We start from the raw sequence: 17,831 nt of genomic DNA on the forward strand, positions 1-17,831 counted from the left end.
GAATCCCATTAAGGCTCTTCCTTATTGGTAGTCAACGCATGTTAAGAGAAATGATATATACTACACTCTTATATCACTTTTATCTTACCTTACTGATGTGGCACTACTAAACAAATTTTATATTAGCTCTTATTATAAAAAAAATAATTAAAAAAAGATCAAAATACTGATTGACAGTGTTGCACTAGTAAAGTATGATAAAAGTGCAATGTATATCATTGGTTAGACTAAGTTAAGACTTATTTTAAAAGAAAATAATATAAAATGCATGAGATACCAAACTTTATAAAAAAAATTATTTATATCCTTTCCCATGTTTATTCTGAAAAATATGATTTACATGATAATAATGTGTGAGTCGTTATAGATTAAACAAGGATTATGGGGTGAGTCCATATCATGTTATCGCGTGTTGCACCTAATCTGTCTAAGCATGTGGAGGATATTTTGAGGTGCCCTACTTTAGTAGATATTTGGAAGATTAATGCAGCAATTCTAATACTTATTTTTCAAAAAAAATTATGTTATAATAATTATTTCCTATTGTTTCTAGGGCATCTTTCTATCTGCTTACAATACTTGTTCTTGACAGGTCTCATTAAAGGTATATGTGGGTGTATTTACTATGGTGAGAACTACTGGAAAAACCTTATCCTCTACTTGCCATGAGCGACAAGATCTAATTGAAGATGTTTGTTAAGTTTAGTTTGACCTTATTTAATGATCACAATATTTGGTTGTAAATTCTCATTATTCCCCAAGTATTAGGGTGAAGATTGAATGTTTGTAAGAGTTCTTTGCCTTTTCCATTGGATGGAGCGTCCAGAACGGGCATGTGACAGGGCTAAATGATAGCTCTTTGTTTTCTGTCAGGAACCGTGTAAGAATGGGACATGTAACAGAAAGTTTCTGTTTCCCCGTCAGAAGGTGCATCAGGATGGGACATGTAACGGGAAGTTACTGTTTCCTCGTCAAAAGGTGCGTCAGGACGAGACATGTAATGGTAAGTTACTATTTCCTTGTCAGAAGATGTGTCAGGACGAGCATGTAAAGGGAGGCTACTGTTTCCTCGTCAGGAACCTCTTCTGGACGGGACATGTAATGAGACCAAAGTTGGACTCCCTGTTTTCTCATTAGAACATACGTCATGACAGGCTCGTGATGGATATTTAGATCTACTTTTTACTCTTTGCGTCTTAACGAGGATTAACTTCCGTTATGATGAAGATATCTCAAAATATCATATTTTGGCCTTCTCGTCCTAACAAAAGATAATCCCCGTTAAGACAGAAAGAAGTAAAATTTCAGATCTATAAATACCTGTCTTATTTTTAGAACTCTTTGAATCTCTCCATTTTTCATTTATGCTCTTCTGAGTTTGGAGGTTCCCGGTGAAGAAAGTGTTGCTACTATCACTCATGGAAGTGATACCCTTCACCGTTGTTTGTACAAAGTAAGGCTATCTAAAAGGTTTTGGGCCTTCTCGCTTACTTGGGGCTTTTGTGCTGATTTCAAACCACGCCATACATATCACTCAACCGCAAAGAAGTCTGCCGAATGGTCGGTAAGGAGATGCACTCCGTGAAGATGGTCAAGATGGAGATAAGTTTGAAAGTTTGTTGTTCTTACTAAGTCTAGAGGTCTTCTAGGGAGTGAATATCGTCTAGTCTATAATTCTGAATCTTCATATAGTGATTTTTCGAGTTTGGCCAGCCCGAAATGGTTTTTTCCTTTGATTGATTCGAATGGTTTTTCACTTCGTCAATAAATCTTATGTTGTGGTTGTGTGAATATTCTTTATTATTGTGTTGGTTTAATATTAAGCATAACTGTTTATTTTCCTTATATAAACTACTTTTGTGTTTGTTTTGGTGCACATACATTCAGGTAAAACTTCTTCTTTTAAGGGTACATGTTTTAGTAGAAATCTACTAGTGTTCTTCGTTTGTGGATTTTGAGCTAACTCATGTTTGCAAATTTGTTTTGTAGAGCTTTTAGGAAACCAGAAAACCAAGAAAAGAAGATATGGACCTAAAGTATGAAGTTAGAATGAAGATTCCAAAAGGAAAAACATTATCAGAATATTATATATGTTTTCAATAGTTAAATAGGAAATGAATATCCTTATTCTAAACATATATAATATTCTGACAATTTCAACTTTAACTATTTTATTTAAATATTCGTTTTCAAATATTAGTTTATTCTTTTTTTAACTAGTAAAGAAAGAGAGAGAAACGAAAAGCAAAAAAGAAGAGAGAGATATGAGTTGTTTAATTAATAAGTGAGTAGATGGTAATTTTTAATTTGGTGAGTACTGTTCACCTCACTACTTTTTTTTGTTAAAATAGTGAGATTGAAAAGTGGACATTTATACCATTTTGGTTAAATTGCATCACGAAAATAACCAAAAAATGATTTTGGTAACGCTGCAAGGAGTGCTCTAATAGTTCCTATGAGAATAATTATTCTTTCGAATATACCTTTACTAAACAAAAGAATGACTATTCTATAAAAATAACAATTCCATTTTAGAAGTCTATTTCGCAAACAAACGGGTCCTTAATGTTTTAAAAAAGTTAATAAGTTAAAAAAAAAAAAAAAAAAGTTCTCTAAGTAAATTTTAACTAAACATTTGTCAAGCAGGATGAGAATTCTATTTTTCTTCTTAAAAGCGAAAGTCATCCATATATGATTAACAAGAATACCCAATTTTGTTGGTGCTAAAAGAAGAAGCATCCAAGGCCATAAAACAAAAGTGCTAATCAATAATCATCGCATCGAGATCACATCATTTTCAAAGAAAACCACACAATGGAACGTGACCAAATGGAATTTCACGTTTTCTCATTTTCTCATTCTTCGACTACGGAATCCTTGGGACCTTTGGAAAAAGACAAATCATATAGCTGTGATTGTCTGGTTTAGACATTGCTACAAAAGTCAATCTCACTCTCTCTCTCTTGAGAAGACACCGGGAGCACGTGAAGCTATCGAATTATTTAGTACATCTGCAGCTACTGCCATTGCAGCAGTAGACACATCCCTCCACTTCGTTGACTCAAGCGTTGCAGCAAAAAGGGCTCTCTCGCGGGGCGGTCTGGTGAAGGCCAATCTGCATTGGGGGCGTCTTTCTTTCAAATCGGTGGCCAATTTTCCAAGAGATGTGCTGCGTTGAGACTGCCATTGCCCAGATCAGATCTACTTCTCCAACTTCTGTGCAAATCGACGAAGTCTTAGTCTCATTTCATGGTAGGTGTAATTCTGTTATTCTCTCCATTGTACGCCTGCCATGTGTTTGCCAAATTTCCCAAGAGACCCATTTCTATCTTTGTTTCTTTTGTCTTTCCCTTGAAGAGCCAATGGGTGTTTTTTTTTTTTTTTTTTGCAAGATTCGATGCAAAATGTTTTGGGTGCTTTTCTAAAATATTCATTAGATTGACTAAATGGCGGAATTCTTTGTTTGAAACTGAATCTTTAATTGAACTGAACTGCAATTGAGACTAAATCTATGGGGTTTCTGGGTTTGGAAAATGAGGTGTTGGCTTTGAATTTGGATATTCTCCAGTTGAATCTTGGAAATTTGTCGATAAGTGCTTCATAATGTATGTTTAAGAGGTCAATTCAATTAATTCCATGGCTAAATGTTTGCTGAAATACTTTTTTGATAAGTTAGATGTTTGATGAAATACTTATCGCAAGTCAAGTATCTTTGGAACCGGACTAAACATTTTGTTAGTTGATAGTGTAGATATTGAAGTGTTTGCTTGTCCTCTGGAACTCTTAGATTTATATAAGATGCTTTAATGAGGACCTCTTAAGCAGTTGCCTACTTGTTGGAGATGTCGGTTATCTATATCAATTATAAATTTCCTTTTGGATTGTGGTAATGGGACACGCCATATGGGGATGTGTTGTACATAAATGTGTTCATGAGTTCTTGTGCAGTGCTTGTTTTTCATTCTAAATCTTACGTGGGAAGCTCACTATACTGCCAATCCTAGGTCAAGATCAATGTTTTAATGTAGTTGAAACTTATGGTGTTTCAATACCCTTTTTCTTTTATGATTTTATATGCAAGCAATTTTACTCACGACACAATTATATTTTTCCAATCCTTCTGTCCCTGGGCTATGATATTGTGGGCTGTTGCTCGAGTTAGATTTTGTTTCCATATAATCTCAAGTTTGAACAAATTTCCTTGTTGAATACTATATCAGATGTTCTACTTGCATCTTTTTTCAATCCCTTTCACGCTCTTCTGCCTAGTGTTTCTGGTGGAATCCATACTAATGAGGGGATGCCTCTGCAACAGTCTGCAATTAAGCAGCTGTGTCGCACAGACACACCGATTGACGACTTTTGACTGAGATATGCCAAATCATTTATTATCTGATGGTAATAGCAGTTTTCATCATCGCATACGTGGGATCATATGACCATCCATTAGAATGAGATGGAAAGATTTGCTTCAGATTTTCATACAGAGATCACTTATCGTTTTAAGTAGTGGGGGTTCCTCCAATCTGTGATTTCCATATTTTGGTATCTAGTGAACCATTTTATTATATAGTCTTGGCTCTTTGTCTGAGATTTGTCTATATTTTTTTGCAAGTTGGTCTGTTTTGTTAATTTGCTATTGTTGCATGTATAACCTATATTGATTTTATTTTCCGATATATGAGATAGGCATAAAGTTGCTGCCATCTTTTCTGAACCACTTGGAAGTAGATAAAGAGCTGTTTGGAGACAGGCTCATTTGAAGAAGACAGTTGACAGGGTAGATACGAAGACAAAACCAAAGGTGTAGTATGAGGATGATGAAATTTCCAAGGCGTTACTTGATTGTCATTTTAACCTTCATCAGCACATCTGTTTGCTATATAGAACGTGTGGGCTTCTCTATTGCATATACGGCTGCAGCTGATGCTGCTAAGGTAAACCAATCAACTAAAGGAACAATACTTTCAACTTTCTACTGTGGATATGCCTGTTCACAGGTGCCTGGAGGATGGGTAGCTCAGAAAATTGGGGGAAGGAAGGTCCTCCTTGTTTCTTTTGTATTATGGTCATTGACTTGTGCATTAGTCCCACTAGATCCTAATCGAGTTGTAGTTTTAGTGATTGCCCGCTTGCTTGTTGGTGTGGCACAAGGCTTCATTTTCCCCTCTATCCACACAGTTTTAGCACAGTGGGTTCCACCCCATGAAAGATCTAGATCAGTTTCTCTAACAATGTCTGGGATGTACCTTGGTGCGGCTGCGGGAATGCTTTTCCTTCCAAGCCTGGTGAAGTTTAGAGGGCCCCAATCTGTATTTCTTGCTGAGGCAGCATTAGGTGCCATGTGGTGTTTGCTGTGGTTCAATTATGCTAGTGACCCTCCTCGGTCTGAACATCCAAAAGCCACTGCTGCTGGTTTTGGTGAATCTTTGTTGCCAGTCAAAGGAAGTCAGAAAATGAAAGTGGAGAACGGAGGATTTTCTGCCAAAACTGTCAACATCCCATGGAAGAAAATTTTATACAGCTTGCCGGTTTGGGCTATTGTGGTAAATAATTTCACCTTTCATTATGCTTTGTATGTGTTGATGAACTGGCTGCCCACATACTTTGAACAAGGCCTGCAGCTTAGCCTTCAGGATATGGGCTCATCTAAAATGATGCCTTATTTCAACATGTTTATATTTTCAAATATTGGTGGGGTGGTTGCCGACCACTTAATCATTAAGAGAATTATGTCCGTGACCAAAATCCGGAAGCTATTAAACACGGTAGGATTCTTAGTTGCTTCTCTTGCATTGATGGCAATTCCCGTCTTCAGAACTTCAGGTGGGGCTGTCTTTTGTTCTTCTATGGCTCTTGGTTTCTTGGCTCTAGGAAGAGCTGGGTTTGCAGTGAACCACATGGATATTGCTCCGAGATATGCGGGGATTGTGATGGGAGTTTCTAATACTGCTGGTACGTTTGCTGGCATTATTGGAGTTGATCTCACTGGGAGGCTTCTTGAAGCTGCAAAAACTGCAAATTCAGATCTATCAAGTCCAGAAAGCTGGAGAACAGTGTTTTACATACCAGGGTTGCTCTGCATCTTTAGTACTGTGGTGTTTTTACTGTTTTCAACAGGGGAGAGAATTTTTGATTGAGTTAACTTTGTTCCATGTAAAAGTCGCATCTCGCCAATACTCCATCACTCTCAAGGATTCAGTTTACATATGTTTGCTGATGGGTCTTCTGGTGCTTGTTCAGCATATTATTCTTTCAAGGAAGGGCATATGACCGATCAACAGCCCACAAAAGAATTTAAACGGTAGCTTGCCCTAGCTACTGAAATATATTCTTTAATTTTCCAATGTGAAGAATCTGTAACTTATTTGTTTGTTTTATTGAATCACCATGCCTTAATCGAGCAGGTTTTATCTGGCTCATGAAGCATTGCATCTTTGTGACATGTTCAGCTGTAGTTTATTTGAATACACAGAAAACAGAGCTGCAGACCTGAGCAACCATATGATGTGGGTTTGTTGCATGGTTCATAGATATTTTTACCTTCGTTGTGGCTAAGATACTATTTGATGTAATAATATTTTTGAACTGACATTTTCCTTAAAATGTCATGAAAGAGATTTGTTAATCAGATTATCTAAATTCATATGATTGGGTCCATCTTTGTCTTTGAAATTGAGGGCTGATGAGCTTAAACTGTGGAGCAGAAAAATTCCCAAGAACAATGCTGGATGAGTTGGGAAGTCTTTGTTGAAACACTTCTTATGCCGTGAGATCATTTATTAATTACATAACTTTTTAAATGGAGTTGCCAAGTGTATCACTTGACTGTATAAACCCCACGAGTGAGTTGCCAAGTGCCCCCTAGGAGGGTAGTCTGCCACAAGATCAGGGATTTGTTAAACACATTCTTACTCTCAAGTACTATTTACCTCTATTTTTTTTTTCTTTCAAAAAATCAACATAAAAATATTATCACATTTTACATCACTTTATTCATTTTTTATATCAGGTTATTTACTGTTTACTAATATTCAAGTAGAAAAATCACTTAAAAATATAACTTATTTACTTTTTAATATTACTTTTTTTTTTTACTTTTTTATGTGAATCATTACTCTCATCTTTTCTTAGGCCAACTTATGAACATTACTTGAACGTGGTGTAGTGTTTACTAAACAATGCCCGAGTTGGAGCCTAAAGCCAAACCCATGTAAACTGTAATATTTTTTATTTTTTGGAACAATCCTCAATTCTTATTTTATTTTATTTTTTAAAAAATACTTATCAAGATTTTACCAAATGAGTTTTCATTTATGAAACTTACGTACAACACTCTTTTTCAAATGTGCCGTTGATCAAATTAATTCTCAATTTTTACCTTTTTCAAAACTTGAAAGTTAAAACCTAAAAGTCTTTTAAAACAAATTTACCAACATGCCTTGGACTTTGATTTTCTTTTTCTTATAAGTGCTATAAATCTTCACTTAAGTAACGTACAAAAGCAAAAAGAAAATGGTATCTGCCATCCGGTTATTCAATCGATTGGAAATTACGCTTCATAAAATATCGAGATCACTAGTTTAAATTTTCTTAGTCTTTCTATTTCCTTCTGCATGAAAAAAAAAAAAAAAAATAATAATAATAAATAAATAAATAAAAGAAAAAACGTCAACAAGTCACCCTGACCGGGCATGATGCGTTTGCGCACGTTAGGAGTGAGGAGACACCAAGTGCGTGAAAGCGTGATTAAAATAATAATTAAAAAAAATATATATTGAAAAAGGGATCCTGTGTTTTCTTTTGCTCTTACGAAATTTAACGTTTACCCCCCTTCCCCGTTATTCCCAATTCTTCTCAAATTATTTATTATTCTGCCAAAGCCAGTAGCGTCGGAGGACGGAGAGCAGGAGGCCGAGCAGAACCGCACACTCTCACCATGGACTTCCGGCCGAACCACTCCACCAATTCCCACTCCTCCTCTCCCTCTTCCTCCTCCTCCACTCCTAATCCCCCCACCACCACCGCCACCACCACCACCACCACCATCGCTAGCGCCGCCGACGCCGACCCCATGCACTCCTGGTGGGAGTCCGTCTCCAAAGCCCGCTCTCGCATCCACGCCCTCTCCTCCATCCTCTACCATTCCTCCAATTCCAATTCCATTTCCATTTCCAATTCCTCATCCTTCTCCTTCTCTTCCCTCGCCGACTCCGACCGCCCGGCTCTCTCTCTGCTCTCGTCTCACGCCGCCTACTCCCTTCTCTCGTCCGCGCTCTCCGAGCCACTCTCTGGATCCGGCTCCGACCCGCTCTGCCAGTGGCTCTACGATACCTACCTCTCCTCCGACCCCCATCTACGACTCGTCGTCCTCTCCTTCCTGCCTCTCGTCTCCGCCCTTTACCTCTCCCGCGTCCACTCCTCTGACTCCCCTTCACTCGCCGGCTTCGAGGCCGTACTGCTTGCCCTCTACGCCGCCGAGACCAAGGCCCGCAACGGCAAGCCTCTCCTTATCTCCATCCCCGACCTCTCCCAACCCTCCCTCTATCACACCCCTCGCCGCCTTGCCAACAACAACAACAGCAACAATTCAAGACCCTCAGTCGGGGTTCTCTCGCCGCCTCTCGAGCCCCAGGTCGCCGTTAAGTCCACGAAACGCGCCTGCATCGTCGGCGTCGCTCTGGAATGCTATTACAAGCAGATCTCGCAGATGCCCAGCTGGTCCAAGCTCCAGTTTTGCCGATCCGTGGCGGCGTGGGCCGGGCAGGACTGTTCTTGTCAAAGAGAGTTCGATAGGTATGAAGATGAATTCGAAAACTGTACGTCGTTTTCGGATGGTGAGATTGCGATTGAGGGTGTGGCCCAAGAGATGGACAAGAAATTGATGATTGAGAGAAATGGGGAGAATTCAGAGCCCAGTGGGACGAGAATTCCGCTGCCTTGGGAGCTATTGCAACCGGCCTTGAGGATTTTGGGGCATTGTTTGCTGGCTCCGTTGAATTCCCAAGATGTTAAGGACGCGGCAGCCTCGGCGGTGAGGAGCTTGTACGCAAGGGCGTCACATGATTTGGTTCCGCAGGCGATCTTGGCGACACGGAGTCTCATTCAGCTCGATAAGCGGGCGCGGACGGCTGCAAAGGTGGAGGCGGCCGCAGCAGCCAATGCCAATGCATCTTCCAATGCCAACACGCCTAGCAAGGCTAAGAAACCTGAAATCCTGTTGGTTTCCAAGTGATTGGGGAAGTGGTGATTTGCTTTTCAGGTAATGGTTGTTGTATAGTTAAGTTGAAGCGGTTGGAAAGTAGTTTGTGTAGGTTAATCTTGTATTCCAAAATCAGTGTTTGTATTTGTACTTCTTAGTGATTGTGTTTTCCTAAGTGAAAAAGTTTACTTGTGGACGGGTTTTCTTTTGTTGTATTGTGATGTTTTTGAGGGAATTGGCGGAAATGGTTATTAACACAGCATGCTTGTGTGGTGCGTGTTTTCTCGTTTGAATTGGTGTTGTACTTGTTAAGAATGCTGATATTTGCTGAATGGACTCATTTTTTTATATGATGTCATTTTTTTTATATGATATATCAATAACTCTTATTTTCTTTTGGTTTCTTTGCTTTGTAATTCTTATTTCGTGTTTGGTTCATATATGGGATGAATGGGGAAGTGTCAAGTCACTTTTTAGCTATTGTGTTTGTTAAATCGTTAGTTGGATTATCACTTTCTCATTTATAATTGACATGAGATGAGGGAGCATTAAGTTCCTTTTACTCGTTATATATCTTGTCTTGTATCTTTAACTTTAGTAGGATGTTTTTTTTTTTTTTTTTGTGTGTTTTAATTCAGTTGGATTTTGTTTCTTATTTCCTTCTGCTCATTGAGTGGCTGAAATTATGAACTTGACAATGCACCCCCCCCCCCCCCCCCCCCCTTTTTTTTCTTAAACGGTGATGAATACACAATCACATAGGATTAAGAAATTTTTTAAGATAATTTACACACAAATATTGTTCACATAAGAAATTTGTTTCTAGGCTGCATAGAAAATTATGATAATCAAATTATGTACTAAATTGGTATCAGACCTTGTCAAAGGATTATTGTATATGTAGAAGTTTGTATTTGTTGTCAAGGAGATAAGGAAGGGAAATTATGGTGTCATGAATTGTAACCTTTTCATTTCATTGCTGAAAAACACCAAGTAGCAGCCCTTGTCAGTGGTGCTGATTGAGTTACTATTATGTTTGAGATTAAGCAGAGTTGAGGATAACAGTTTGGCAATTTCGGACAGTGACCATTGTGGTAAAGAGTCATGTGAAATTATAAGCTTTATTTTACAATCATAATTTGATTATTTATATGCCCTGAAAATATACCACAGGTGAGATGGTCGAACCAAGAGCCATATACACTGACAACATGTTTCTTTAGGATTGTGCTTTCCATGTGATGCTACTTTCTTAACATCCCAATTGTGAGTTTTTCAGGTTTAGTAGTCCTTATTTGTTTAAATTTTAGATCAAGTTTAGTTCTTTTATATTTTGGATTTTGAGTATCAGTCTTAGTTAGTCCTAATTCTGTCTGGTTTGCAAGTTTTATCTAGAACTGCAAGATTACCTCATGTGAGGAAGACAAATGTTGCAAAACAGCCCATCAATTAAGAATGATTTGAAGTTATGGATGTGTCAAAATTTAAAAAAATTCAAACACATGAATGCATGAGACGGAAAAAGACTTTGCAATATTTTAGGAATATAAGGAAGAGGTTCAATAGCATGTTCTATGTATAAGGAGCACTGAGCATTTATGAATATGATGAAAAATCTGAAGAACATAAGAAAAATCAACTAGCATATAAAGGGAATAAAAATATAGTATGTCACCAAAAACAAAGCTTCCTTTGTAATTAATCTTAAAAAGGTTAGCCAAGGGTGGGTCTGGAAGCATGTTCATTAAGCAAGGAATCAATAATAGGATTCTTTTATTATTTTAGTATATCACTTGACTGTCTTTTCGTCATGTTGAGCAATAATCAGATTCTGTTGCCTTTGAAATTTACCTATATCTTTAAGTTCGTTGGTTCAATAATAAATGAATGGATGGTGAAGGTGAAACAAGAGAAAAGATAGTATGAATTTAAACATCAACTTTTAGTGGAGATATTTAACTTTTTGATTGTATAATTTGCAAACCTATATTCTTGTCCCAATGTCTATACGTATGCTTCTAATTAACTGTCCCTAAAATGTATTTTCTGACCTTTTATTTGAAGTTTTTAGTGTATTACATATATTTCTGATTTATTTTTGTTCCTTCGGGCACATCCGATAAAATTGGATTGGATGTTTTTGATTTACTAAATGATTTATTTGTTACTTATATCCTTCACTCATATGAATGCTACCAGCCTTGATTGTTGAGAAACATCATCTTATGTAAAAGTCTCGACCCATGAAAGAAAGATGCATTCTTCGTTAGCCATTGGTTTAGTCTAGAGGATTGATAGGTTTCTACTCTTAATTGGAAACATCAGAAATTCAAATTTTGTGTTAAGGAGTACATGTAGTCGAGTGCCTACGTGGACATTTGCACAATCTCGGCTCTCACATATGGCTGAGGCTTGTTATTTGGTTTTTCTAACTTGTATTGTTTGCTAATTGAGTTTTATATATGGTTTTCAACTTGTTGGTACTCCTTTTTTTTTTTTTTTTCTTCTAGATGATAAGATTTGTTAGAATTCTATCGTTCTAAAAGTTTTAATCGCTAGATTAAGCTATGCATCTGTAATAAGTTTTTTTATTTGGGCAATGCTATTGGTACTTGACTGTTAGTTTTTCATTATAGATGTTATAAGTGATGGAAATCTATGAATACATGTGGACTGTGAGAAGTTGAAGTGCCCATAGGACTGTTCTTATTATATATTGTGATATCCTTGTAACCCTTTCCCCATTTGCTTAGAGAGAGAGAAAAAAAAAATTATATGTTGTGATTTGAAGTGGTCTCAAATGGTTTAGAGCTACATTACAGCTTCTGGTAGGTGGGAGAAGTGGGTTAGCTCACATTAATATTTATTCATACTATACCACCTAAGATCTAATTTTCCTGCTGTCTGGTGAGCTAGCCATCTAAATCTCTATGTTCATTAATTTGTCGGTTCAAATTCATGAAAATATAAAACCCTATTCCAGCTAGGAATCCTGGCATGTACTGCTAACCTTTGTATTCTCTTCCTGCCCTTTTGTATTCTCTCAGAGTTAGGTTTCATTTCGTTGGAAAAAATGAAGATTTCTGTAGCTTACCCTAGGAATGAAGTAATTGGACATAAGGTTTATGAGAGTAGGCATAATAGAGAGCTACCCAAAGTTTGAAATGTTGGTTTTTTGTTGAGGTGGGTATGGGTCTGGAGATGGCCTTGTGGCATGGATAGTTTACTCCTCTGCTTCCTCATTTACACTCTCAAGTATTTACTTCCTAATATAGTAGGTGCCCTGTTAGCTTTTCGCTACAACGTTTTCTAATCTCATTTGCTTACTCTTTTTCTGCAACTGCTACGTTAGGGAATAAGTACTTGATAGTGTAAAAGAGGGAGTTCGTGTATTATTCATCTTAGAGTATTAAGACATCGAACAGGAGAAGTGCACCACTGTAGTAGCTTGTTATGCCACTTATTAATGAAGCTTCTATTTATTATTCAATTACGCATGATTTTTGTTTTAGCTGAAAAGGCGCGAAATACCATTCTTGCTTAAAGAATGGCCCAACAAGGCTCATGCATAGAAAAGCTGAAATTTTATTAGACCCAAAAATAGAACGACACAGTTTTGTTTATGATTATTTCTTTTCGAGAAAATGTTAGGTGTTGTTCTAGTGTTCTCTTGGTATCCTTTTAACTGTGATGTGATTTTTAAAATTATCGTTGAATTTGATATTATTATTATTATTGATTTTTAATCTATTGATGATTTTAAAAGACACATTATAATTGGGAGGACACCAAGAGAACACTAGAAAAACACTTAGCATTTTCCTTTCTTCTTGCCCATAAAGGCAAAATGTAAGACTAATGTCAACTGTTCTATCACCAAAAAAAAAAAAAAAAAAAAACATACTTCTACAACATAATATTTTTCATCTTCACTAACAAATCAACTAAGTAAACTCATGGGATTTTTTTTAAAAAAATATTTTTATTATAATAATAGATGGGAGAGTTGCTTCATTCGGCCGAAGAAAAGCTACCCTCAACAACATTTGGTGGTTTCTGGCTTGATATAACTTGGCGGAGTTCACATTTTATTTTATTTATTTGAATATATATATATATATATATATATATATATATATATATATATATTTTTTTTTTGTTAGGTACACAAAAGAATTTTTTTGTTATTTAGAATGGAAAAATAGAAACATATTCCAACAAAAAATATAAGAAAATTTAATTAATAAAATAGAGATTGCAATCTATGCGTTTTTGTTGTCCTCCGATTTAACACTCATTGTGACTACTATCTGCTGGCTGCTGAAGGAAGTATAGTTTCATTTGGAATGAGGTCGAAAAAATGTTCAGAAAAAAAAAAAGAAAAACAAAAAAGAATGCTGATATATGATGAATGAACTCATTTTTTTAAATGATATATCAATAATATGATTCTTTTGTTATTTTAGTATATCACTTTGACTAATTAACCCTAGTTAGGGGTTGGCTCAAGTGGTAAGGGCCTTGGTCTTGGTGGCATTCCTATCATATTTTAAGGTTTGAATTCTCTTTGGTGTAAATAATTTCTTGGGGCTAGTTCACGGGCAAAGCTAGAGTATTACCCGATAAGAAAAGTATATCACTTGTCTATATTTTTATATTTTTATCATGTTGACCAATGATAAGCTTGTGTTGCCATTGAATTACACATAATACCTGTTAAGTTTGTTGGTTCAATAATAAATGAATGGATGGTGAAGGTGAAACAATACAAAATATAGTATTAAGATAAGCATCAACTTTTAGTGGAGATATTGAGCTTATTGATCCTATAATTTGTATACCTGTATTTTTGTCCCAATGTTTATATACATATGCTTCTGATGTATGTACTGTTCTTAAGATTTTTAGTATATTACACAAATCTCCGATTTATTATCGTTCCTTTGGGAACATCCGATACAACCAGGATTTTATCGGATTTGATAATGCCTGCAAGTAGGGGGACCGAGACTGCTAGAAGCTTGTCCACTCTCAAGCATGCAAATTTTACTACTAGTGTTGTAGAATCATCGTAATGGGAGGCTGCTTCTTTTAGCATTTGGAGTCTTTGAAAAACCAAAGCTTGCACTTCAATTCCTCCGACGGGGACGAGAGAGTAAACCACCGGAGCCGGAGGGAAACTGTGAGGGAGGAGCACCGGAGTTGGTCAGTATTTATTATGCAGCTCACGAGTTCCCTGTGTCTCGTGACCCAAGTGAGTTGGTCAAATTTATTGGTGAAATCTGGAGACTCAAGTAAAAGCATTATTCTTGTCTTGTTTCATGTTTGTTTAGAACTAGAGAGAGAATGGGCTGGGTTGTTATAACTGATTCTTATAAAAGGCCCACTTTGACGTGGAGCCCATATCTTTGATCCAGAATATTATTTATTCCATTGAAAATTAAGAGGTAATTTTTAAAATTATCATTTAATCAAAATCTAATAATGACTAATTACAAGTTTACTGGTGATTTTAAGAGGCACATCATTTTTTAAAGAACACAAGAGAGAATTCTAAAATTTTTCGAGACAACTGTACCATAAAAATATTTAGTTGATCAAGATAATTACGCCCGAAAATTTATGAGCTTTTTCATTGTTCCATGACAATTAAAAGGTTGGATGTGTCTTTGGGAATAGGGTTTAGGATGGACTGGAGAGGTTCTTGTTCCGCGTCTTTGGAGGTTGATTTGATAATGAATTATTATCTCACTTAATTATGTGTGCTTTTATGGTGATCCATTTATTAACATGTTAATTAACTATATATATATATATATATATATATATATATATAGAGATTTTTTTTTTTTTTTTTCTAAACCTAAAACCTTCAAACATATGCTCAAGTAATTGACACGCACGTAAAATATCTCTCTAAAATTTATAATCTTATTATGAAGATGTTTGAAATTTAGCCTCTTGAGGAAATACATATCCAAATGGACCGCTAACGCAGCACAGATCAAGAACAAAATAAAGAAAATGATTGACGTGTTACTAGTCGAATAAATCTGACCATCACAAGAAACATAAATTCTTACCACAATAAAAAAGCAATCACAACTCTTAAAGAATAGATCATGTTTTTCATTATCATAATCTACCTATGGATAATCTAACTCCATAGGAGTACAAAAGATACTCATAGCAAAAACTTTAAACCTAATTGGACTTTGGGTTAAACCCATTATTTAATACAACTCTTTAAATCAGACAAAAATACATAATTGATCACCTTCCTAATTTAGCATATAAAATAACATCAACTCTTAAAATAAAATAAAACATAATAACAATTACGAAATGACTCTTAAGACATAAATTGAATACTAAAAACCTAAATAATTAATTAATAAAATCAAAATAAATCTGAAGCCCAAATATTCTTTCCTTATTCCGCATCAACCATTCTCAATCAAAAAAAGACCCCATACAAAAATTAAGATGTTTCACCATTCTTCTTTACTAATTTTTTAAAATAGGCACTCTTTAGATTTGTGATATCCTCGCCCAATTCTTTTAAAAATTCAAAGATGTCATTTTCTTTTTGTTTGATATCTTTTATGTCTTTAAAGATATCATTTTCTTTTTCTTTGAAATCTTTTATGTCCCTTCTCAGCTCTCGAATTTGAAATTTCATTTTTGTTATGAGGGGTATAGTAGTGGATATGAAAAATAACTCTAATTTTTTTATTTGCCTCGGTGTTTCCATCCATGTTGCATCTGCATTGCAAAAAAACAAATGAAGATAATTAGCTATAAAAATCCATTTTCCATGTTGACGCAAAAATTAAGATTTGAAATTTCCTGTCAATCCATACACTTACAATTTACTCATATATGTCCTACATCATGAATTAAGCTAGCAGCAAAAAATTATTGTCTTAAAGTAGCTACTTTAAGAGAATAATGCCTAGACCAAAGAATACATAACCTACAATATCAGCTGTGGAAAATGTGGTAGTTTTCAAAGTAAAAAATCTCTTAAGTACGTCAATTTTTCCATTATTTTTGTATAAATTTATTCTAACTATTCTTTCACCAACTGTGAAAAAAAAAAATAATAAAGAGCCATCAAGTACGTAGTAAGGTAGAGTGATCCTAGGTGGCTTACCAGGATCTTACTGGCATCCAACTAGGGCTGATGTGGCGTGGACTCAGCCACGCCACATCAGCCCTAGTTAGACGCTGGTGGGCCAAAAAAAAAATTACTCTAGTAAGGTAAGCCAAAATTTTGATGGAAATGTGTCCATTTCTTGGGTTAATGGATGTTACACAACAATGAAATGGAGACAAAACATCAATCAACAATCTATCTTATTTAATTATTTTTTGGGTAAGAGATATATTAATGACCATTGAATGATGGTGAACAAAGAATTTAGGAATAGGAAGAATTTGGAGTTCCAGCACCTTGCTTAAAATAAAATCAAAGACTAAAGAATAATTTCAAAATAATAAATGTACAATTAAGTAATGCAATGTGATGTTTATTACCAACACAACTTCCCAAAACCGCTCAATCCCCTGTAGAAAGTTATCTCTAATCTTTGCCAATGCTCTCCTTCTATTGGCTCTTTCCAAGTCTCCCATTGTTTTGCTCATCTGTGTGTTTCTTACTTTCTTCTCAAAATCGATGGCTCAACATTGACAGAATGGCAATTTATTGTGGGTTTGTTGTAATATTGGGTCATGTGAATTGTTGGCATTTGGATCACATGATAGTTGCCATTTCAGATATGGCAATAAAATGGTAGAGGATGTGGCAGCTGAAATTGGCTCTCATTTATCTCTTATTTTATTCATTTTACTCTCTAATTTTTTTTTTCTTTAATTATTCTTTCTTTTTAAATTATTTGTTTATTTCTTTAATTTGTATACCCACTTAATTACCACATACCAGAGGATGTGGCAGCTGGCAGCTGAAATGGCAGAGCATGTAAAATGAATCTTCTTTAAAATAGAAAAATGGCCTTTGTTTAGAATTTTTTTTTTTTTTTTTTTTTTTTTTTTTTTTTTTTTTTAAATATGCCACATCTTGGAATTTATTTATTTATTTAAAACTTCTTACAGAAAGAGAGAGAACAGTCATATCTTTCAAAAAATGTCATATGTTTTCCATGGTTTTTTTTTTTTTTTTTAGGATCTGGCAATTTTATGAACGGCCAAGATTGTCTTGGCTTTTTATTAATCCAAAACGTCACCGTTTAAGAGGCTTGGGGAACAGACTGTTTTCAACAATCTAGGAATGAGGAACGTCAGTTTATGAACGCCGTTTAAGAGGTTGGGGGAACGTCAATTTTCTACAACGCGGGAATGAAAAAAAAATTTTTTATGTTTGACGCAGGTTTTTTATGAATTAGAATATTATACAGTTTATGTGAACCGGAGAATATCCCATTAGTGGAAGAGTATTTTTGTCCCCTCAAAACATGAAAGACAGAAATACTCCTCACACAAGTAATTCTAGTCTCTTCAAATCATCAACTCTAAGTTTAGTTTCGTTCCTTCTCTCATAATGTTTGGAAGTTTTTTATGCAGGATGAGAGTCAATTGCAGGATTACATGAACTCACAGCCAGGCATCA

The 17,831-nt window shown here is 35.6% G+C and overlaps 2 protein-coding genes across 2 annotated transcripts; both read left to right on the forward strand.

The window, feature by feature from the left end:
• Positions 1–2,849: 2,849 nt before the first annotated feature.
• On the forward strand, positions 2,850–6,646 carry PHT4;6 (phosphate transporter 4;6). The gene is made up of 2 exons (XM_059592364.2): positions 2,850–3,252; positions 4,690–6,646. The coding sequence occupies exon 2, from the start codon at positions 4,812–4,814 to the stop codon at positions 6,138–6,140; it is 1,329 nt and encodes a 442-aa protein (XP_059448347.2). The 5' UTR covers positions 2,850–3,252; positions 4,690–4,811; the 3' UTR covers positions 6,141–6,646.
• A 1,164-nt stretch (positions 6,647–7,810) lies between these two features.
• LOC132177554 (hyccin) lies at positions 7,811–9,552 on the forward strand. The gene has a single exon (XM_059589923.2). The coding sequence runs from the start codon at positions 7,940–7,942 to the stop codon at positions 9,233–9,235; it is 1,296 nt and encodes a 431-aa protein (XP_059445906.2). The 5' UTR covers positions 7,811–7,939; the 3' UTR covers positions 9,236–9,552.
• The last annotated feature ends 8,279 nt before the right edge of the window (positions 9,553–17,831 follow it).

This window comes from Corylus avellana, chromosome 4, assembly GCF_965113065.1.
Source record: "Corylus avellana chromosome 4, dhCorAvel1.hap1.2, whole genome shotgun sequence".
NCBI lineage: Eukaryota > Viridiplantae > Streptophyta > Magnoliopsida > Fagales > Betulaceae > Corylus > Corylus avellana.